At 47.5% G+C, this 22,875-nt stretch overlaps 1 protein-coding gene across 2 annotated transcripts in view; it reads right to left on the reverse strand.

The window, feature by feature from the left end:
• The window catches only part of Pop1 (POP1 ribonuclease P/MRP subunit), a 56,897-nt gene that overhangs the window by 15,476 nt on the left and 18,546 nt on the right, over positions 1 to 22,875 (reverse strand). Inside the window, exon 8 of one of the 2 annotated variants that reach the window (XM_075704108.1) lies at positions 15,444 to 15,524. The exons of the other annotated variant lie outside the window; for it this stretch is intronic. Within the exon in view, the coding sequence (XP_075560223.1) occupies positions 15,444 to 15,524 (81 nt within the window). The remainder of the gene's footprint in view (positions 1 to 15,443; positions 15,525 to 22,875) is intronic. 2 annotated transcript variants of the gene reach the window in all.

Below are 22,875 nucleotides of genomic sequence, written 5' to 3' on the forward strand. Positions count from 1 at the left end.
AAGTGTCTGCACCAGCTCAGGGGTCCTGGAGGGCAGAGCTCATGATGAGGGTCTTTATCTGTTGAAGTGATATGATAGAAGGTTGCCATTATGGCCCTTTGCATATCATCTACTTCACTATTGTTACGTATAGCCATGCCATAATAATTGGTGAGCTTTTTGATTAGGTCTTGGGTCAGGCCACCATTCCCTCCAATTGGTTTACTTCTGCTTTTTGAGACAAGTGTTCGCACGGCTGTACCCATCCTCTTTTTCATGTGATTGATACAGTCCTCTTTGTTGAATGTAATGAAGCCATAAGCCTTGTCTTCACAAAGGGCCTGGAAAGTATGGCTATCCCCATTACAAACAATAGACGTGTAGCGGAGGTCATTCCTTTCCATTGACCTTCTGAACAAGATCAACGCTGCCTCGACCTCCATTCGGCTTGAGTTTGCATCGGTGTTCTTTTGGCACACGTGATTCTCTTTCCATTCACTGTAGCCTGTATCGTTTTCTTTCGGCCCCAGCGTGCATCCATGGCATCTGTTCGAGAGCACAACGCAGTCAAAAATTCAATTATTGTGCCCACACCAATATGGGATGCATGACCACATGTCATCCATATCCCGTCGTAGACTACCGTCACATTTATAGTGAATGCCAGGTCCATTTCGCTGTAAACTTTCCACACGGCTGCCACAGCATCAGAAAAGAGACTTGCCGCAGCCATCTCACCAGCAGGCCTGAATTTTGATTTCAGATGCCTTGGAATGTCTTATTGTGCAAGCCTCGGTGTGAAAGGTTCATTACTGACCAAAAGTCAGTCAGTGCAGTTGCCCCTCTGCCGGTGGTTTTAATTGCTTGCATTGCACGCATATTCACGTCAAAAGTGATGACCATTCACTTGCAACAATGCCGCAGGCATTGCAGGTCAGTAGCATTCATGCAGCCAATCCATGCCTTGTTCCCAAATGAACAGTCAGTCCCAGCTGAGAGCATTCTTGGCACAACGCATTCTTGTACAAAGCATTCAATGCTGTGACCTGCACAACCAAAAACTCATCCGCCAGCTCCACATCGGCACAACTTCCTCTCTCACCTGTGAGCTTCATTTTTCTCTCGGTCGCCGAAACAGAACCGAGTGATGCTTGCATTGTCTCAGCTTGCCCACGAGAAGCTTCTATTGATATGCAGTGCAGTTCCAAGTAAGCCTGAATTGTACTGCCGAATCTCGACTGCGTTTCATCCACGCGCGAGGTGCTTGGCCGCAGGTCCAAGTCGTCGGCGCGTGAAGTGCTTGGTCGTGGGTCCGAGTCGTCGGCGCGCGAGGTGCTTGGTCGCGGATCCGGGACGTCGGCGCCTGTAGTGCTTAGTCGCGGATCCGAGACGTCGGCGCCTGAAGTGCTTGGTCGCGGGTCCGAGACGTCAGCGCGCGAGGTGCTGGTTGCGGGTCCGAGGCATCGATACATTGAGGGAACTGCTGCTACGTTCTCCATCGGCCGTATCACGAGCCTCTCCATAGTTTCGGTAGCGGCTCCGAAGCTCCGTGGCGTGGTTTCGCGTTGGATGTCAGCTGTGATCATGGATCATGGCGCCGCTGTCACATAGCGCGCGCCGCCAATCAGGAACCTCCGTGAGACCTCGAAACTTTAGCTTTTTCTGTGTTTGTTCTCGCTCAGGGGAGGCCGGGAAGGCGGCAGATTTGAAGCTTAAGAAATACTCTTTCTGTTGCGAACAAGATGGCGGTGCTCGGTTGCGCCGTTACGGAGATATCGTGGCTTGAAAAACACCGTCTTTTTGCGATTTCCACAAAACTTCTCGTCGCCGTGGCTGATACAAAAATTTTTTTAAAGCACTTCTAAGCGGTTTTCAGGGAAGACATATTGGAATCAGGTAGAGAAAGGGTTATAAAAACTGAAAATGTGATTTTCGAAAAATCGGTTTTTCAGTCCTATTTCGGGCACACGCCCACGATGTCCGCGCCGCACTGAACATCAGCAGAATCAGCACTGGAAGCTGTTGATGACGCTTTACTTTTGGGCATTGGAGACTTGCACTTGCAGCTGTCAAATTGATGCAAAGTTTTGTATTTCTTCTTGTGCCATCGCCGATCCATGATCACAGCTGACATCCAACGCGAAACCACGCCACGGAGCTTCGGAGCCGCTACCGAAACTATGGAGAGGCTCGTGATACGGCCGATGGAGAACGTGGCTGCGGGAAGAGCAGACAACACGCGGCACTTCGCCCGCCGTTGCTAGGGGCAACCGCTCCGGAGACCAACGGGGCCGCGCGCCGCTGTCACATAGCGCGCGCCGCCAATCAGGAACCTCCGTGAGACCTCGAAACTTTAGCTTTTTCTGCGTTTGTTCTCGCTCAGGGGAGGCCGGGAAGGCGGCAGATTTGAAGCTTAAGAAATACTCTTTCTGTTGCGAACAAGATGGCGGTGCTCGGTTGCGCCGTTACGGAGGTATCGTGGCTTGAAAAACACCGTCTTTTTGAGATTTCCACAAAACTTCTCGTCGCCGTGGCTGATACAAAAATTTTTTTAAAGCACTTCTAAGCGGTTTTCAGGGAAGACATATTGGAATCAGGTAGAGAAAGGGTTATAAAAACTGAAAATGTGATTTTCGAAAAATCGGTTTTTCAGTCCTATTTCGTGATGCGAAAGCCGCGTCCCCCCTAAAATAAGGTGCTGACAAGCACGTGGGTCAATGGTCGAGCGATACTGTTAAAAACTTGGCCAGGTCCACATGCGAGCAGCATTTAAATAAATACTGTAACAATTGTGCATGAGTCACATTTGTTTCAAGGTAAGGGTGTTTTTCGGTATTTTCGCCATTGAAAAAGATTTTTTTCATTTTTAGAATTCGTTAGTTGGCGGATCGACCTACATTCCCGTCCGACCTATAGTCCGGTTTTTACGGTAATTACATTGTTAATTACACTGTTACACTGTCCATATTGTTTGCACACAAAAAGTTTTAAAAAATGAATCTGTTCCAACTAGGCCGACTCGCAGTTATGTCCATATTGGCTATCCGCATCAGCAACACCAGTTCCGGCTTTTGAGGCTGTCAATGGTGTGTCATTTAGCTGCTTACTGCAGGTGAATACATGCGTGCATTGTTCACTGTCTGGCTTTTCATATGCCATTTGCGTCCTTTAGAGCACAGCTCTTAGGCGCCCCCTCCTACGGCAAGCAGTTATGTAACCAAGCAAACGAGCACAGCAAAAGATGAAAATGAACACGGAGTGCTGCAGGGGATGAAAGGCATGAGGAGGAAAGCGGAGGAGAGTGCAGAGGAAAGGCGGAGGAGGATACGGCGAAAGCGTGAGAAGAAAAGCGTAGTGTGGCAACGATGGCTACGAGACGGCGCCAGAGTAGCGCGCGTAGTCTGGGAGGTCTGGTGGCGGCGGCTGCTGAGAATCACGTCTATGTGTCACCCACGCACTGGCTCTCACAATCTCCAGATTAGCGGGGCAGTTGCGCCACACTTCACTCCGTTTGCAACATGCTGCATGAGACAGATTGTCTGCACCAGCCAATATATTCCGAAACGAAAGCACCTATAAAGCTGCGCTCGAATTTCACATTAGGGAGCAACGCAATCATCAGTGAATTCCCCCCCCCCTCCCCAGGGGAATCAAAGTTCGAGCCCAAGAAAAGGGCTGGATGGATGATGAACTTGTTCTTGACTGGCGTTTGGCAGAACCGGCCAGGTCTATTCTTGTCTCGGACAGCTTCCGCAGTAATTTGCAGATAATAATGTTAAAGACGAGCTGCACTGTATTCGCAGGGATGGCTGTTATGTTGAGCGGACTCACAGGTAAGTTGCAACCAATGGACATCAGCATAAACTGGCCTATTAAGGTTGAGTTCCGAATGCAGTACTCGAATTGGATAGCATGTGGCAGCTGCAAGCTGACCCCGACTGGGAGGCTCAAAAGGCCGCTGCTCGTGACTGTGCTTGGCTGGATCCTGTCCTTGTGGAAGTGTCAACAGACATTGCCTCCTAAAGTTTCAAGGGAAGCGAAATTTTGAACAACTTGGACAGTGCCGAAGACTTCTTTTGGGATGACCATGCACTGGAGCACAGCACAAGTTTGGAGTCGGAGGAATTGGCGAGTGATGATGACTGAGCATAGATGACAAAATCTAGCAAGGCATGTCCTTCATATGCTAAATGGTGCGTTGTTTTCACTTAAAAAAAAAAAAAAAATTTCGCACCGAGTGTGGGCCACGCCCTGGAAATAGACCCTAGAATCTGGAAAAATAGTGTGGTCCTTACACGATTTTCACACAATTTTAGCAGTGCTGAAAGTATTTCGCCTAAGGTTAAAATGTGCTAAAGGGATGTTTAAAAAAACATGGAAATGCTTATATGTGTGTTTCTGCACGCATGCAGCCCATGCTTGCGTTTTTTGCTGCTCAGAGTAGCACTGGGTCTTTTCTTTCTGGAACTCAGCAGTACAAATGCCGACCTGATAAACAAAAGTAGATGCTGCTAAAATTGTGCACAAAGAAAACTTCACTTTAATTAATGCGAATTTTTAACTATGATTCACAATATCAAAGGTACGAATCACTGTTTTGCTTTTTTGTGTTGTCAGACATTGCGCCACTGTAAAAACCCGCGTATAATACGAGTTTTTCCCTATTATTAGCATCCAAAAATTTTTGCCTTGTACTATATGCGGATCCGAACAAAAATTTTAGTCAGAAATTTGGGCTAGAAGTTTCGGTTTCGTTATTACTGCGTGGCTATGGCTTGACTTCATTACAGTCAACGATTGAATTTTCGGACGCCCAAATTTTCGGACATGCCCGATATTTCGGACGTCTTCGCGGCACCGCCACGAGTCCCATAGAATCAATGTATAAGGACATCTGAAGTTTCGGATGCTCGAACCCCCCCGCCGTCCAATTTTCCGGACTTTTTGACGCAATGGAAGGTCCTTTGGCTCCTCGCGCAGCACCCTTGCGAAGGAAATCGAGTTGCAGCCGAAGCATATCACCGCTTTGAACCACAACTAGCCGAATCCAGCTGTCACACACCGATTTGGTCTGGCCACGCTGGCTATGTTATTGCCGCACTTCCGCCTCCGGCGGAGTTTCCGGAGCGGCGCCATTTCGTTTGTTTGTGCAGGCCACGTTATGGTGGCTAGCCACGTTTTGGCTAGCGTGGTGTGTGGTTGTGCTGTTGTGTCAAGTGTGTTCTGCGACGCTAATCCTAGGTGCTTCGATGCTCGTCAGCGAACTCCACTGTTTGCAACTTGAGGATTTTGCTTGCCTTCGATGGCCCCCACTCCATCTTCGTCCTCGCCGATGGCATCGAAGCGCGGAAAGCAGCACCGTCGGTTAACGATGGAGAAGAAAGCCGCCATTATTAAGCAAGTCGTGAGCGGCCGACAGGTGGCTGACGTGAGCAAGGAGTTTGGCATCGGCTCCGCTCTGCAGGGGTTTCCATACCCGCGGAAATAACTTTTGAACAGTTTGTTGACGCTGACAATGAGCTCGACTTCTGCGCAGAACTGACTGACGAGGAAATAGTCCGTCAGGTTGTGGGGGATTCAGAAGACACCGATGTTGAAAATGAGGAGCCAATGCCTGCGCCGAGTTGATGCGAGCACTGTTGACTCTTTCATCGGTGTACAGTGCTGACGCGACCCTTGCTCAGATCGAGGCGAATATGAACGCATGCAACCGGAACGCCGTCCAAACAACAATCAAGTTCTTCAAGCCACTGCAGCAATAACACCGGCTGCCCGACGATGCACATGCACTACATAATAAACCGGCAGTCGGCTATATACAGAGTTTTTGAACGCCTCTTTTTATAGCCACTTCACTCCGGGTTTCGGAAGCCTGGTACTTCGCCCTTTACCTCTAGATCCGAGAAAAAAAGAAAAAAAGTCAGTTTTTTGCATGTATTCATTTTTTCGGACTGCCTGAATTTTCGGACGTTTTTACATCCCCTAGAGGGTCCGAAAAATCGGTCGTTGACTGTATTGCTGTGTGGCTGCGGCTTGGCCTCATTCTTGCTGCGAGACTACAGCATCGTTTCTTTATTGTTGAGTGCGCACCCTAGCAGCACACCTACAAACCACGCTTCCAAAGTGCATCTATTTTATTCCACATTGAAGGACCAAGATGCCTGGACCACAAAAACAGTACTCAGTTGCTTTCAAGAGAAAGGCTATTTTAGCCACACAGGACATCGGCAACAGTGTGGCCAGGAGGCAGTTTGGCGTCAATGAGGAAAGTATTCACGGCCCGAAGAGTGGGACATTCCCAGAAATCGAACTTGCCCTGACGGAGTTCGTATGCCAACATCAAGCCACGCATCTAGCTGTGAGCATGGAGCTTATGCAGGCAAAAGCTAACGAGCTTGCAAGAGAAAAAGGGCTACCGAGCTCCGCCTTCAAAGCGAGCAAGCACTGGATTTATTGCTACATATGCCGTGCTGGATTTTACTTATGCCGCCGAAGTTCGATTTTGCAAAAGCTGCCCAAATTGTTCGAAGATCTGCTTGTGGCTTTCTAGCACCACATTATTTCGCTGTGCAAGTCCAAGAACTTCCAGCTAAGGCAAATCGGCAATGCGGACCAAATGCCGGTTTATCGGGACATGCCATCGCCCCTCACCGTGCACAAAAAGGGCTCTAAACAAGTTTATGTCCGATCCACTGGCAACGAGAAAACGCGAGTTACTGTGATGTCGTGCCTGGCAGACGGACACAAGCTCTCGCTTTATGTTGCCTTCAAGCATAAGACAGTGCCTAAAGGTGAGGAGCTGCCAAAAAATGTGGTCGTGAGATGCCATGAGAAAGGCTGGATGAATGAGAAACTTGTGCTCGACTGTATAAAGTCAGTCTGGTGTAGGCGGCCCGGCGCATTGTTGTCGTTCTCGTCCATCCTCATGCTGGACGCATTTTGTTGCCATTTGGCCGACTCAATGAAGACGCTGTTGCGTGAATCCAGCACTGAACTCGTCGTTATCCCGGGTGGGATGTCGCAGCTGCAGCCTTTAGATGTTTGGGGGACAAGCCGTTCAAGGACGCGGTCAAGCGGTGTTACGCAGATTGGATGCACTCAAGTGAGCCTGCAGTGATGCCGATCGGGCGGCTGAAGCGGGCTTCACCAGCCACGCTATGCAAGTGGATTGTGGACGCATGGGCCAGCATACCAGAGGACCTCGTGCGCCGCGCATTCAAGATGTGCAGCAGCTTGAACGTGCTCAATGGCACAGAGGATGAGTACCTCTGGGAAGACATGTCCGACAAGGAACTATCTGAAGAGAGCGCAGCTGAGGAAGACAGCGATTGAAGTCCGGAGTGCAATTTAAGAAAATGTCTTCCTCGAGTTTTCCTAACTCGTATTATACACGGATAAAACATTTTTTTCCATTATGCATTCCAAAAATTTCACCTCGTACTATATGCGGGTTTTTACAGTAAATGCTGGCTTTTGCAAGTCTGCTCTGTTCACAAAGCGAACAGTATTTTTGGCTGATACTACATGCCATAAGTGCAGATGTACAGCTCCAGCAGTGACACTACACTACTAACATCCATATTTGTTGTCAACCGAGCTGAACACGACCGTGAAACACCAAGGAACAAAAAGGACCAGGAGGGAGCGTCTTGTGACAATCCTGAAGCCTAATCACAAAAATATAAAGGAAAGGCTTATGGGAAATAGGCCCTCACAAGTGATGTGCAAGTGTTCATTTCTAGCTGCTGAGCGCGAGCAGAGTGTTCAAAAAGAATAGACCGTAGAGCATGTGATGAGGATCGATTGTGAAGAGGGCACCACTAAGAGTTACAATGTTCCAAAAAGTGTCTCGAAAAGACCCGGCAACCCGAAAAGGCCTAGTCCTCAAGAATCGCTGTGCAAATAGGCTCCGGAGAGAAAGTAGCAGAGCTTGAGGAGATTAGTCATGCTCCCTAATATAGTTGTTTTTTTCTGTGCTTCGCGGTACTGAACTGTCCACAGGAAAGCCACATGGCCAACATTCAACTGAAGTACGATTCACAAGAGCACTGCTGCTCACTCCAGCTCACCTCGTTGCTCTCGAAGGTTGAGCTGGCCACTGACCATTAGGAAAATCCAGTTGCTCTGCAGAAGCAACAGGAGTACCACTAATTGTAGAAATTTCACTGCCAGACCAGAAAACGAGCAATGTGGTGATGTCAGTCAGTTGCACTGAATGCCAGCTATCACTGCATTTGCTCGAAAGCAAAAGTGCCTATGGTACTACGTTCATTCGAGACAAATTAAGGAAGGAATCGAACAAGCACTGAACGGGAATGATAGCTCAGCTGACCAAACACCAAAACTCTAGAAACTCGCACTCCTTTGATATCGCTTACTTCTTTCAATACTGTATCCCACAGCACCATAGCGTCTACAGTAAAAGCTTGTTAATTCACAACTCGTTAATTTGAAATTTCAGATAATTCGAAGTAGCCGCTGCGGTCGCTCCAACAATGCACTGAACGCAATATGTAACACATCCCGCTAATTCACACTGAAATAAGCACTGACACCGATAATTCGAACTCCGCACCATTGTAGATTGGGAGAGTGCTAGTACAGCACTGTCCCCATCCAGTACAGGCCACACAGCTTTGCTTTTTCCATCAGCAGCAAGGACGATAACACCATCGCAGTATGCCACGTTTTTTGTGTACGAGAAAAGTGTGAGAGGGTGAGCCTGCAAACTTGGCTCAATCTCGCATGCGCGAGTGAGGCACGGGGGTAAAACGAGGGAGGGAGGGAGGGAGGGGGGACATTCTTTTCTAGTGGCTGCTGCTTAGGGCACAGCCATGCGGGCGCCGTATATTGAAAGCGATCTGCGACATGGCCAAAATGCGCACCCGCATGGGCCTCATCTTCAAAGCGATCTCCGATGTTTGCATAGTGCGCTTAGTGTCAGTAGGTTCATATGTGACTAGCTTTCTACGTTTTGTTCGCACTGAAGTGAAAGCTGTATGAAGGTCAATTTGCTTGTTGCTATTGCCACGTTTCCTCACTCGTGTTCTTTAGTGAGTTTCCGTAGTCATCGAGCGAGATGTGTTCATGCTTACCTGTGCGCATGTGACACCGTGCTTGTTAATTTAGTTAGTAAGCGAATGTTTACAACTTTATACAGCTGATAAAACTATCTTTACTTAGTATAGCTATCTATCAATTTGCTGTCGCAATCAATGCTTCACTTTTCAGGCGAAACTGTGAAAATTGTTTTTCTCCACGCCAGTCAGCGTGACGAACGCATGGATGGATGTCGGGCATGTCGGACCACGTTGGCCGCATCCGGTTACGTTGGCTGCGCCAGTGATTCGAAGTATAGACATTGTTCACGCCAACGCGACGTAGCGCGTGCGTGTTCATGCCACGTCGGACTATATACGCACCTTAACTGAGCTATTTTTTTCTCTGACTTTCATTAGTACGAATTCTGTATAATTCAAATTTTTATAGCATCCCTGCGGAATGCGAATTAACAAGCTTTTTCTGCATATAGCCTTCTCTGCCCTTGGCCACAAAAGTCAAAGGAAACACTCACACAGCATACACTACTCGCATGTGCCGGAGTATATTGAGCTTCACAGCAAGCCTTCCCACCCTTCCCTTCCAAACCTGCCTCCCGCGTTCTGCATGGCACGAATAGGAGCAAAACGCAAAGCGGAGGCAATACAAGAAGGCAGGGAGGTTTGAGGCTTGGCACCATGAGTCTGGACTAAGGTGTGCCAACTTGCATTGCTGGTGCTGCAAAGGGACGGACGTAAAACTGGTGGCACGCGTTCGGGAGAGGAGGGGGGGGGGGGGGGGTTGGGAGGCGCGGTGTGGTGCAGAGCCGGATGACAACATGAATGATGGTGTAAAGAACTTAAGACAATGTATGCACCACGTGGAGGGCCTGCATGGTTGTGGTTCAGAATGATTATTGCGACGCCTGCAGCGTCGACACCGTATTTTCTGCAACACGGGGCCCTTAACGCTATTGCGTTAGTACATAACAGGAGTGTGGCACAAAGGAAAGATGACCAGAGAAGCTTGTGTCAAGATTTACGCCACATCGCATCTGCACAACACCCTCTGGACGCCGTAACTAGGCGTGACCCCTATCAAATGCTGTGCAGGAGCTGCTGCGCTCACCTCCATGCTCACCCGCGATGACGGTAGAGGGAGGAGGTGGGGAGAACATTAGAGAGAGAGAGAGAGAAATGAGGCAGTTTTGTGAGCTACAACCCTACAACCCAGAATGGCGCCGAAGTGTGCACTTAGTGCCGCTCGAGTGAAGCAGGCAAGGTAACATTTCACATCCCGTCACAACTGTCATATGCCATCAGTATATCACCGCCAAATAATGTTAATGAACGCAAACAGCAGTCAAAGTTTCACTTACATCAATTCCCACAGTGCATGGGATCTGCATATTTTTTATTATTTTTATTGTCCCCACCACCGTGACTTTAGCGATGTTTTTTCCTTAGGTCAGCGAAATAAACTAACTCGGACTCACTCACAAAATATATCTTTAGCTTACGGCTAGCTCGGACTGATTCCCACCAAAATTTCACTCAGCCAGGCTCACTCAGATTCACAGATCGGTCAAAGTCTGAACGTGCAGCCCTGTGTGCAGAGCACACAGGGCTGCATGTTGGGAGAATACAAAACACACCCGTAACCTCGACCATCAGAAGATTTCAACTACAGTGGAACCCCGTTCATACATTTTTCACCGGACCGGGGAAAAAAAACGTAACAGCCGGGAAAACGCAACAGTGAGAAAAGCTCCGAATGAATGAAAAAAGTGCAGCGTCAACTATAGAGAATTTATTTCCACAGAGTGTGCCTAAGACTTAAAAAAGTCCAGAATGGTGGCTTGTCGTTTCTTTCGCTCGCTAGAAATCACCACGTTTCTCAATAGCCTGGAAGGCTGCATTGCTGTCAGCGTCGCTGTGAGGTGCGACGTACATGCGGAGGAGGTCCACAGCCGCGACGGCTTCTCCAAAGCTAGGATTTGGCAACTCCCCGGCATCATGCGGCTAGTGCTTCTCGTCGTCACCGCGCCACGGCAATGGCAATGGACGAAGGAATATCCGCGGGAAATTTTGCCCTCTTTGGCGTAATCATGCTAACGATTGTTTAGTATTGCTGCGGAGCGCCCGCGTCCGAGCAGCCTGGTTGCATGCAGCGCGGTGTGGTTTCGCGAGAAATGTAAACAAGAGAGGAGAGCTGGCCCGATAGGCGGAGCAACGCCACGAGCAACGCCAACTTCCAGCTTCACTTTAGCTTCCCAAAGAGTGACGTCAGGGCCTCTCCTGAGTTTCCTTCCTCCGTGAGTCGACCCGTCCAACAACCATGCGGGGACCGTAATCACAGTGATGATAGTAAGAGCCTTTTTCACGAATGGCCACCTAGTGGCGGCCTCTCGAACTGGCATGTGGCTTCTTGCAGCCAGTTCCATAGCCAAGCCCAGCCAAAATTCGTCAAAAGCCAAAATGGCGGTTGGAGCGCGTTGCCTACTTTAGCCCAGGCGTACAGTGTTCTAGAAGGGGGCAGTGGGCTCACTGTCGTATCCCTGCGCCGCTCCGCCGCGGCGCACTCAGCGTCGACTTCCCGCATGCCCGCCAGGGGCGCTGACGCATGTTTCACCTGAAAAACTTCTCTTGCCTCGTGTTGCGGTTGCGGTGGTGCGCTCGGTACAGCTCGCTTGGTTCGGCGTTGTCGGCGCTCGACTGCAAATACCACCGGCGTTGTATGCATGGCAATATCTCTCTGTGCCTGTGCTGTGCTTGGTGCTTGGCTCAATGTGCAGTATGTGTGCGTGAGAATGCCTGGCCGCCGTCGAAATTACTGTTTCGCGCCCGGGTGCCGGACTGGATACAGTCGTGCGAAGGATGCACCAAAGGCGTCTTTGTTCACCCAATTTCTCATTACGGTGAACTGCATGTCTTTTTACAGTTTAGTGAAAACCGTGAGATATGGTAATGCGGATCTATGTGCGGTAGCTGCCTTGCTAAACACACAGCAGAGCAGCGCAAGTTGCTCTCCCAGCAACAACTTGTGGGACCAGGTAGATGCTCTCATTGTTTCGGGGAATTTACCAGGCGCCGAAGTAGTGTTGTCTTCGGTCGATCACGACCAGCACATAGAGAGGAGCGACTCTCGGATAACTTACTATGTGTCTGGATATGTCGCACGAAAGTGCGTAATGAAAACCAACTGCCAGGACTGCATGAATGCGCTAACCGTGTCGTCCGAAGATGAGAATCCTGGGCTTGCTGCGTTGACACTGCACAGGGATAGAGGCGGGCTTCTCTACCCACGTGGAACACTTTTTTCGTTTGTAAAAATGCTTGAAGACATGTTTACTGAATGCTTCAGCAAAAAACAACTACATGCTGATAGCATCTTGGATGTGCTTAGTCTGGTGAAAGCAAAGTGCTCGCACAAAATTGGTTGCAGTGAGCATTCAGCCGAACTCACCAAGAATGTAATAAGCTTTTATATTACAACGCAGTTCCATTTTTTTTACAAAGGGCATTAACTCGGAAAAACACGAGAGAAGAAAAACAGTCATGCACAGGAAGATCGCGAAAACTTCCTGAGGCGAGTCTGCAGGTGCATGTTTATATCAATTTGTAAACATCTCCACTTATAAACATTCAGCCTTCTTGAGCCTGATTTTTCTGGTTCACATTCCTTCCTCGTTTCTTTGTAAATAAACATTGCATAAATGTACCTGGATTTTGTATTTCCTTTCTATATGCTGTGTCGTGTTAACAGTGCGAACGATGTCATGCATATAAATCATGAGCTTAACACTTGAAAAAGCGATTATCTAATGTTAAGTGTCGTGGAAAAAATTTTACTTTGTAGCGCGCATTCCCGCTGCAGGCCAGCGATTACGAAAAAAAAAAGGCAATGCTAAAATTCTGTCCAATATGACTGCTGCATTAGCGAAACCACATTGCACATTTTAATAGCAGGAAATAAAAGAGGATCGTCCGTTGCTTCGCGCCCTGTATATGCGTTAATAGCCAGGCGCGTTCATCCGCGCTTTCGGTACAAGACATCGCCTACGCTCCGTAGATCAGCCACAGCGGCGGTAATTATTTTCTCTGTACACTGATAAGACGCACCAGAACAAGTATCGCGCATTGCACATCGTGAGTGTTGCATTTCTTTCGGGAACTGCAGCAATGCGCGGTACCCGTTCTACTCCGACATGGCAGTGAGTTTCAGGTGACGCTGCGAACCGCGCCACCTGTCGGCGGCGACACGAAGTGCATCAAGCGCCGCCACCATGTGAGTGCACTACCTCCTTCTAGAACACTGTACCCAGGCGGGTTCGGGATGCTAAGTTGCGACGTATCATGCGGGAATGTTTTCACAGCTGCTACGTAACAGCGGGGTTCCTTATACATTGGATCCTATGGAAGCTATGCCGGGACCGGACGAAAACGACATAGCAGTCAGGAAAACGCAGCAGTGAGGAACGTAACAGCGGAGTTCTACTGTATAGATATTATTTTACTTATGCACAACACTGAGCAAAAGTCTGTAAAGAAGTTTTCCATTGTGGTGGCATTCTAAGAACTAACAAAATTTCTTTTACGAAACGGCAATTCGCTTTTACAACTGCCATTTTTGCAGTTTTAAATGGACATTTTTGCAGCCCTGCCTGTTTACAAAAAATTGGCCAGCGACTATAGTTGAAAGAAGAGCTTTGCTGTACAGTGGAACCCCGTTCATACGTTTTTCACCGGACCGGGGAAAAAAAACGTAACAGCCGGGAAAACGCAACAGTGAGGAAAGCTCCGAAAATGAATGAAAAAAAGTGCAGCTTCAACTATAGACAATTTATTTCCACAGAGTGCGCTTAGGACCTAAAAAAAAGTCCAGAATTGTGGCTTGCCGTTTCTTTCGGTCGCTAGAAATCACCACACGTTTCTCACTAGCCTGGAAGGCCGCATTGCTGTCAGCGTCGCTGTGAGGTGCGACGTACCTGCGGAGGAGGTCCAGAGCCGCAACGGCTTTTCGAAAGCTACGATTTGGCAACTCCCCGGCATCATGCGGCTCGTGCATCGCAGTCTGCGACTTCACTCGCGACCGAGATCCCAACGATCTCGGCGATGCTCTGACACTCTGACGTCCCGACAACAACATCCACGGCGACGTAGTCGTCGTATGTGACCGCCATTTTGGCTTTTGGCGAGCTTTGGCCGGGCTTGGCTATGGAGCTGGCTGCAAGAAGCCGCACGCCAATTCGATGGCGGCATCTCGAACTGGCGTGCGGCTTCTTGCAGCCAGTTCCATAGCCAAGCCCAGCCAAAACTTGTCAAAAGCCAAAATGGCGGTTGGAGCGCGTTGCCTACTTTAGCCCAGGCGGGTTCGGGGGGCTAAGTTGCGACGTATCATGCGGGAACGTTTTCACAGCTACGACGTAACAGCGGGGTTCCTTATACATTGGATCCTATGGAAGCTATGCCGGGACCGGATGAAAACGACGTAGCAGCCGGGAAAACGCAGCAGTGAGGAACGTAACAGCGGGGTTCTACTGTATAAGCAAAGAAAGAAACCAAACAAATCCAGAGTGTGCCTGTGCGCTTGACCCTTAGAGCACATGTGCAAGTGCAGAAATGGTTGAATAACACAGGCTTCCTCTGTTTTCTTTAGCTGTCCAGGCTAACGTCGTGTCCATGAAGTAAGGGAGCATCAACAACAGCCGTGGCAGCAACTGCCCGTGGCACAACACCAGCGGAACATTTTGACCCAGGCAGGAAAATATGAGCTACCACACCACATTGCAACTATGCTCACACAGAATGAAACACGACAGGAAATGTTACGCTAGAACATCCAATACTGTACGCGCATTTACTTGAGGCTGTGACGTCACGCCGCTAAGTATTTGGTTGCTAAAGGTGGTGTAAACTCTGATCTAGGCACAGAGTCAAACCACAGCAATCTAACACAAACTGAAGTTGGCGGAAAAAGAAGTATGCGTATTAGTTAGGCCTAAACTGAATGATTTACAGTGGACGCTCTTTAAACGGAACCTCAAGGCATGAGGGATATCGGTTCCGTTAACCAAGAGTTCTGATTATCAGGAGATAAAGCGTTTAGCACTCCGTCAATACAAAACCAACCAAGCATGACATCGGTGTTCTGTTTAAGTGGCAGTTCCGTTTAAGCTATTTCCGTTTATTAAGATTCCAGTGTATTCTGTGTGAATAGTACACTCAGAACTTCAGCTAATATCTCAGCTAGTGTTCCGTTTGCTAAATATGTGCCTCGATCTCCTGATGCTATTCACCAGAAGTGACGAGAATGTTATCACCAATCATATCTCTACGAAAGGTGAAAAGGAAATCAGAAGGGGGCACGTCTGCTTGTGACAAGGCATTACAAGACCAAGAGATAAGATAATCCGAGAGACAAACCTAAATTGGTTCGGGAACCTTCCTTCCGAATAGCCACGATGGGTATCCTAGATTCAGTGTCTCCCAGCTCAAGTAGCATGCCTGCAAAAATCACAGCAGTTGCATCTGGCAGACACCAAAAAAGTGTAGGTCCTTCAGAAAAATACTAAAACAGCCACAAGAAAGCAACACCAATAAAATTTTACTTTTCGTAAATTGGTAATACAGTTGAAACCGGACATATCGAACTGAACAAGGATCACAAAATAGTTTGATATATTGATGATTCGAATGATAAAATATGCCAATCAGAACCTTATCTTGGACATATTCACAGTGGAAATTCACAGTGGAAATTCAAAGATTTGCTTCTCTCAAGGCCTGGAGATTACTTATTTTTTTGCACACTAATGTTGCTAGTCACTCACACTGCAGAAAAGTCTTCAGTAAACTGATCGCAACGATAACCTTAAAGGCTCATGCTGCCCGGATGCAAAACAGCAGTGTGCGTCATACGCGTCAAGGTGCTTGTTGCACATTATTATTCAGGATAAGGGGCAGAACAAAAGCAAACCAACCTGCGTAGGTAAGTGCTGTGGCACCCATCTATTACACTATGCCGTTTAAACTACCAATCGTCATACACGCGAGTCAACCAGCCAAACTTTTGTGCGGGGTTTCAGTTTCTGTACCGAATATTTGCTAGAGCAAGTCATCTTTATTTGTAGCCCCTCTAAATCTACCCATCTCTTCTTACATGCCGCTTGGCGCTTTGATGCCTCGTGTACCCTTAGTTCTCAGTCCTTCTACAGCCACTGCATTGGTGAGTGCCAACACTAGATGGTCACTGTTACATTTAAGGTGGCTGTACGGAGTTGGTGAAGTGAAATCTCACGAAAGTGACTGCACAACCCCCAAAAGTGAACAACAGAGAATGCCGCCCCTGACTTTCAGCCTGCACTGTCAGACTTCAATTAGAAATTATCTATAATGGTGCACCACAGATTGAGAGCCAATCTTTTGTCTGAGCACTTCAAAATTGACTGAATGATACATGATCACAGGAAAGTGCAAGCATGGTGCCAAAACTAAATGTCCTGTTTTGCTTAGGTTTTGTCTTTTTAAGCTTCTGAAAAAAGAAAGGAGAAAAAGAAAAGCAGTTTCAATTTGAAAGCTGCAATTTAGCAATGCGGTTATAAATTATAATGACAAGCAATGGCTAGTTCTTCTTCACAAGCAAATTCTGTATGTACAGTGGAACCCCGGTTATACATCCCCCGGTTTTTATGACGGATTAGCGCAGTCCCGGCGAAGTCCCTATAGAAGCAATGCATTAAAAATCCCGGATATCAGACGGAATTTTACGCCTGACCCGCGTTGTACGACCCTTGCAAAGCGCGGGACGGAACGGCGGACAAAAGAAAAGTGCCGCGGATCTCTTTCCTCGCCCACTTTCTCCCTCTCATCTCGATGGTGTCACCTCTCATCGAGTTGGGGAAGCGTTTCTCTACCCCCCCCCCCACCAGCAGCCACCTGCGACACCCGCTGTGCTAAAATAGCGCCTTTTGTTCTCCACAATCACTTTCTCCCTCTCTTCTCAGCGGTGTCACCTCTCATCGCGTTGGGGAAGCATTTCTCTCCTTCCAGTTTCTCAGCAGCAGATCGCCAACAAGGTTGCGCGGAGAGGCCTAGGTTTATCACACGTGTCCTTCGTCATAGACCTAGCGACCAGCGTTCAGCGGAGGTTTTCGAGTTGTGTGGAGCAACGCAACGCACGATGTCCAGAAAGCAGACAGTTCTGTTGCTCGGCGATAAGCTGAATATTATCAAGAAAGCGGAAAAGCGGCATGGAGCCACGAAAGCCAGCATTGCCCGGGACCCTAAGATACCCGAATCTTCACTTAAGACTATCGTGGCTAACAAAGCAGTGATATTGCAGAATGCCAACAAATTTGGGCTCAAGTGCAAAGCGGCAAAAGGAGGACAGCATGAGAAGTTAGAAAAAGTTCTTGTCAAGTGGCTGCATCAAACACGGAGCTCTGCAATCAACGTTGATGGTGCTATTCTAAAAGAAAAGGCGGAACTTGTGGCATTGCATCTGGGCATCGACGACTTTCAGGCATCGAATGGGTGGCTGGATCGCTTTAAAAAACAAAACAGGATTGTGTACAGCCACTCCTGCGGGGAAAGCACTTCTGTGGACGTTTAGACGGTGAACGAGTGGAAAGAGTCGCTGCCAGAGATGATTGCTGCATACAAGCCCTGCGACGTTTTCAACGCTGATTAGAGTGGTATTTTTTACCATATGCAGCCCGAGCAAACCCCTGCATTTAAGGGTGACAGCTGTCATGGTGGCAAGCGTAGTAAAGAGCGTGTGACGACACTATTCTGTGCTAACTCATTCAAGCACTGTGGCTTTAAGCGAGAGACTGCCTCCTCTGCTTTGGACGCAACAACCTCAATGCCGCTCAAGGCCGATGCAGGCTTTGCCGACGACGATTTCGAGGGTTTAAACCTCACCACGACCTTCGCCGAGTACGTGGAGGCCGCCGACAATGTTGCGATCCGCGGCGAGGTGTCACTAGATGACGCCATCGAGAAGGCTTTGCCTATTGCCGACACTGCTGCGACATCAGACGAGGACAACGACAACGCCACAGATGCCATGTCTGTGCCTACCACGTTCGCCTAGGTGCTATGGCAATAGACGGCATCCGAAACTTCAACTGTACACGCGACGCCGCAGAGGACCTCCTTTTGGACGTTGGCCAACCTGAGCGAAAGCTCTTGGTTCACGGATCAAACAAGGTCCAAAAGAAACTTAGACTTTTTTTAAAGTTCGCGCCGGCTGGCAGGAATCGTGGCAGTGGGCACTGGAATGCCGTAATGGTTTGTTTGAATAAAGCATGATTGGTACCTGTACTGCAGCATTAATTCTTATCGCATTTACTTTTTTGGTAATTTGGGTTTCCAAGCCCTGCAGAGTATGTTAGTAGTTTACATTGAAGTTTCTCGTAAACCCGTCACGCGAAATAAGTAGTATTTTTATAGGCATAACTTATGTTCGGATTTTACGACGCCGGCATATTACTACGCTTTTTCGCGGTCCCGAGAAAGTGGTATAATCGGGGTTCCACTGAACTTCTTTGTCTTTTTTCAGTGATCGTTTATCACCAGCTAACAAGTGTTACAAAATGCAAGACTTGCATTCGTGTATCGGAACTTTTTCGCATGTTGTTGCTGATTCTCTCTGTTGTCTGTGTTGTCACTGAACCTTGTCTAATTGTGTGCACGACACAAATGGTGTTGCACATTCTAGAATGCACGCAAGCATCAGTGATAACACTGCAATCTTCGGGCGAGTCAGGTTTATGTGATCAATAATCATGCTCACAGCTTTGTTGTGCTCTGAATGTCAGTTGTCTTTGTGGGCACAAGTACGCCTAATAAAGAGCTAAATTAGTGACTTACAGTTTTTTCACCGTCACTACAATGTGAAAATATGCAGTGACAATATGCAAAATGTAGCAAACTTGGAATGCAGCAAACTCCAAAACTGCAGCAAACTTGGAACAACATTGTGACGAGCAGCACACTCTTTCTAGATAACAATCAGTTTGCTGTTGCTAATTTGGCTTGCTTTAGGAACTTGTATGAATAACGTTGTTCAAGGCAACTACCTCACCAGCATGTGGTTACTTGGGCTGCCACAAAGAGGATGGCGCATGTATCATTACAATTTCCCTTTTATGCACACTGTTTTAAGATGTTGCATCATCCCACCTTTCAACATCTTATTTTCCATAAAACTTAACAGCATTCACAAAATCATGTAGCAAGCCAAAATTCATAAACTTTATGACTAATTTGGGAGAGTTGGCACGTATTGTACTGCCACATCCACACACACATGGGTATATTACCGCCAGTCTCATTCTCACAGAAATTACCTCTGTTCCTGTGCGCTTGACCCCCAAGGTCCACACACAAGGACCGAGACGGTTGAATAACACAGGACAGTTTCCTTTAGCTGTCCATGTGGGGATGACGGCCAGAGGAGGGGCCTGTCATCCCGAAGCTAGAGACAGCAGAGAAGCATCAGCTACGATTTCCCAACACAACAGGCGAAATAATAACCTAACAATATCAAAATCTACGTCAAGACCAGGGATTTTATTTATAATAATTTGGAAGTTAGTTGTGTTCTTAGGAGCAACAGTTTGGCAAGCCCTAACTTACATTTTTATATGGGTGCACAAATATCAAAATTTTCTCATTCGAATTGAATAAGGATACTTTGCTTGAAATATCAAATCGAATAATGATATCCACATGCATTTATTAGCAAGCTTGGTTATTTTAGCATGTTGGAACATTGCAATCACATTGTCAACGGAAAATATTAGACTAGTAAGCCATTACACTAAATGATTGTCCCTTTGGCTCATGTTAATTCAGTAATTCTCACTAGCTGTCTGTTCTCGCCAACCTGTGCCTTTTAGCGTGCAGTGCCCATGCACTCGGAGGCACTTGATCCTGTGCTAGCCATTATTCATCGCATTTGCTGTCAAAGAATAAGCTCAGGATCGAGGCACTGCTGCTAAGGATCTGCCCATTGAATCTGTACTCCCAAACGAGCATTCTTATTGCATTTAGATTCTCTTTCACAGCCCTTCCCCCCCCCCCCCCATCCCCTTTCGTTGCGCTATAAGTGCCCTTCATTATCTGCAATTCTCTGCCCCTCACTACTGAGACGCTGTCTTTTCTGCACGGCTTAGCTGTCTAATGGCTGAGAGTGCTTTAAAGAAAAAATTTCGCCAACAGCACAAAATCAAACACATACTCTTAGATTACATAGAAATGAACGCTAAGGACCATGCTACCACAAGCCATCAATATATTTGATTTGTTTGAAATATTCCTATCAAATTGAATATTTGAAAATTTTCGAATACGCAGTTATAGAATTGAATACGAATTTTAAGGTTGCAATAATTCAATGGTATTCCAAATTTCTTAACATTTGCACACCCATACATTTTCAGTCTTCAATAATTGCTTACTACGCATTTTTCTCGAGCTGAGCCTCGTACCGAAATGGACACATAGACACCAAAGAAAACAGTGCAATAACAAAAATGCAGACTCCTAAAACACTGGATATTCACATTGAACTTCTTCCCCAAACAAAACTGCCAAATAAGTGAAGTACAGTGGTGGTCCAGCCAGTTTAGGATTTGGAGCAATTTTTGGAGCAGGAAAATTGTCATTCTGGAGCAGTTATGGAGCAGAAAAATTTGTGTTTTTGGAGCATTTGGAGTAGTACGGCAGTAATCTGTAGCCATTTGGCAAAGCTTGTTATTACTGTGCAATCAGTAAGTGAAGAGTGACACAAGACACAAAGCCAACGGCAGCACAAAATTACGAATGCGCCAGAACGATTTGCGCCGTTATGCGTGCACAAGACAAAAAGTGATGGCCAATGTCCTATGTGCATTCCAAATGACCGATGTGCTTTGATTGACTTTACCGCACCGCACAAAATGTGTATTAGTATGCCTAAAACAATGCTAGAAGCTTTACAAGACTATGCGTATATGAACAGTGCCAAAATGAGTACCGTTGTGCACCATGTCGCAAAGATGGTACACTCGCTTTCGTTGCGAGGCAGATTGTCGCCTTCCCGTGTGTCGTGTGGCATCCGCAAATAAGTATCAGTCGATTCGGCGCAAAACCGTAATTTTTCTCACCTATACCCGACTGACCATTCGTAGCGCTACCGATTAGGCCCAACTAGGCCGAGGCAGTGTGCCAAGGCGAAAATTGGCTGTTAGCCAATTTGACCGGCAAGCTTTCCACTAGTCATCACGGAAAGCTTGCCGCTAATATATTCGTATGAGTGGCTAACCGGCGATCGGTTCCGAGATCATGTAGTACGTGTTTTTGACAACTGTCGAAGCCGGCAGCTACTGCAATCGCGCATAGAAGCTTGCAGATTGGCAGAAGGTTCCGAACTGCATGTGCAAACGCATGAATCCGCGTGCATGAACACGTATATGATACGATCTCCGTGCCTTCTAGTGGCTAATTGGCCCTATACCTTCGCACATGAGCGCTGCTTTCGTCGCCGTTCCCTTTGTCGGCGTCGGGTATAAGAATTGTTTCGATTAGAGTTGATGACCGGGACGACCCTTGTACCAATACAGGCGTGCCTCATAATCAGATTGTGGTTCAGCCACGTAACTGTTTCTGTCCCGGACTTTCCTGTCCTGAAACCATCCGAGTGCCCCGGTTAGGCTACGTGCAATGCATCGGCCTCAGCCGAATATTTCATTTAATATGCAAAAACAGAGAAGCAAATAATTGAGTCGCGAAATGAATTATTTGAATGTTAAATTTATTCGTATAGTTGATTCGTAACGTCCGATTTTCGCACTCCCTAGAGGCCGTGAAAACGTCCGAAAAACGAATCTGCCTTTTACTGCCCCCAAGGGCTCAAATCACCACATAAACGTTCGAAATAGCTCTGAAGGCCTGAAAGTACAGTTACTAGGCTTATCGGTGCTCGCACTGTGACAGAGAAGCGAGTGCACGGATGTGTAATTAAGGAATACAGTACATACTGCGTGCCGTGATAATTGCCCCTTCCACTTTTGCAATGCTTCACCGCAACAATATTTCGCGTACGCTTCACCGCATAACACTGCTGTATTAAGAAGAAGCTGACTTTCAGAAGCCGGCATTATTTAAACGCGTCGTGCTTTCCGAGCTTCGAAGCCATGGGGGAGGATTACAAAGACGGAGTCGGCGCGATTGCTAACATCGACGAATTGCTTTAATGAAAAACAAGGCACCGAACAGCAAGAAGCTTGGTTGCGGACGTCGAAGTAGCTGTAGGCCTAGCTGCGGTGGCCTAGCGCAGCGTTGCCGCGGCAGTGGGCGGCGGCCAGTGGATCTGCGTGCGCGAGCGCCTGTTCTAAACGGCGAGATAATAAAAATGGCGGCGGAGGTGGCTTCGATTAATGCCGTTTCGGATCTACGATCATGGAAAAAGTCCGGAAAATGGGACGGCGAAGAGTTTTTGCATCAGAAATTTGAGACATTCTTATACATTGATTGTGCGGTACCATGGCAGTGGCGCGAAGGCGTCCGATCATTGGGCATGTCCGAAAAGTCGGGCGTCCGGAAAATCGTTCGTTGACTGTAGTCGCAAACCCCACTGAAAACATTGCATTGCCGCAAAATACCGCGCTTTTGCGCAGTTGGCGCAAATGGCACTTGAGTGGGCGCAGCCAGGAGCAGGCAAGTCGAATTGTAGCAGAATGGCGCAAATGGCGCAGTTGGACCACCACTTTCAAGTAGGTGCCCAGTGCCAACTACTGCCATAAATTATCAAAAGTAGTCATATAAAATAAACTTGCACTCTGTTTCTAGTTTTGATAAAAATATCATA

The sequence above is a fragment of the Dermacentor variabilis genome, chromosome 9 (assembly GCF_050947875.1).
Source record: "Dermacentor variabilis isolate Ectoservices chromosome 9, ASM5094787v1, whole genome shotgun sequence".
Classification (NCBI taxonomy): Eukaryota; Metazoa; Arthropoda; class Arachnida; order Ixodida; family Ixodidae; genus Dermacentor; species Dermacentor variabilis.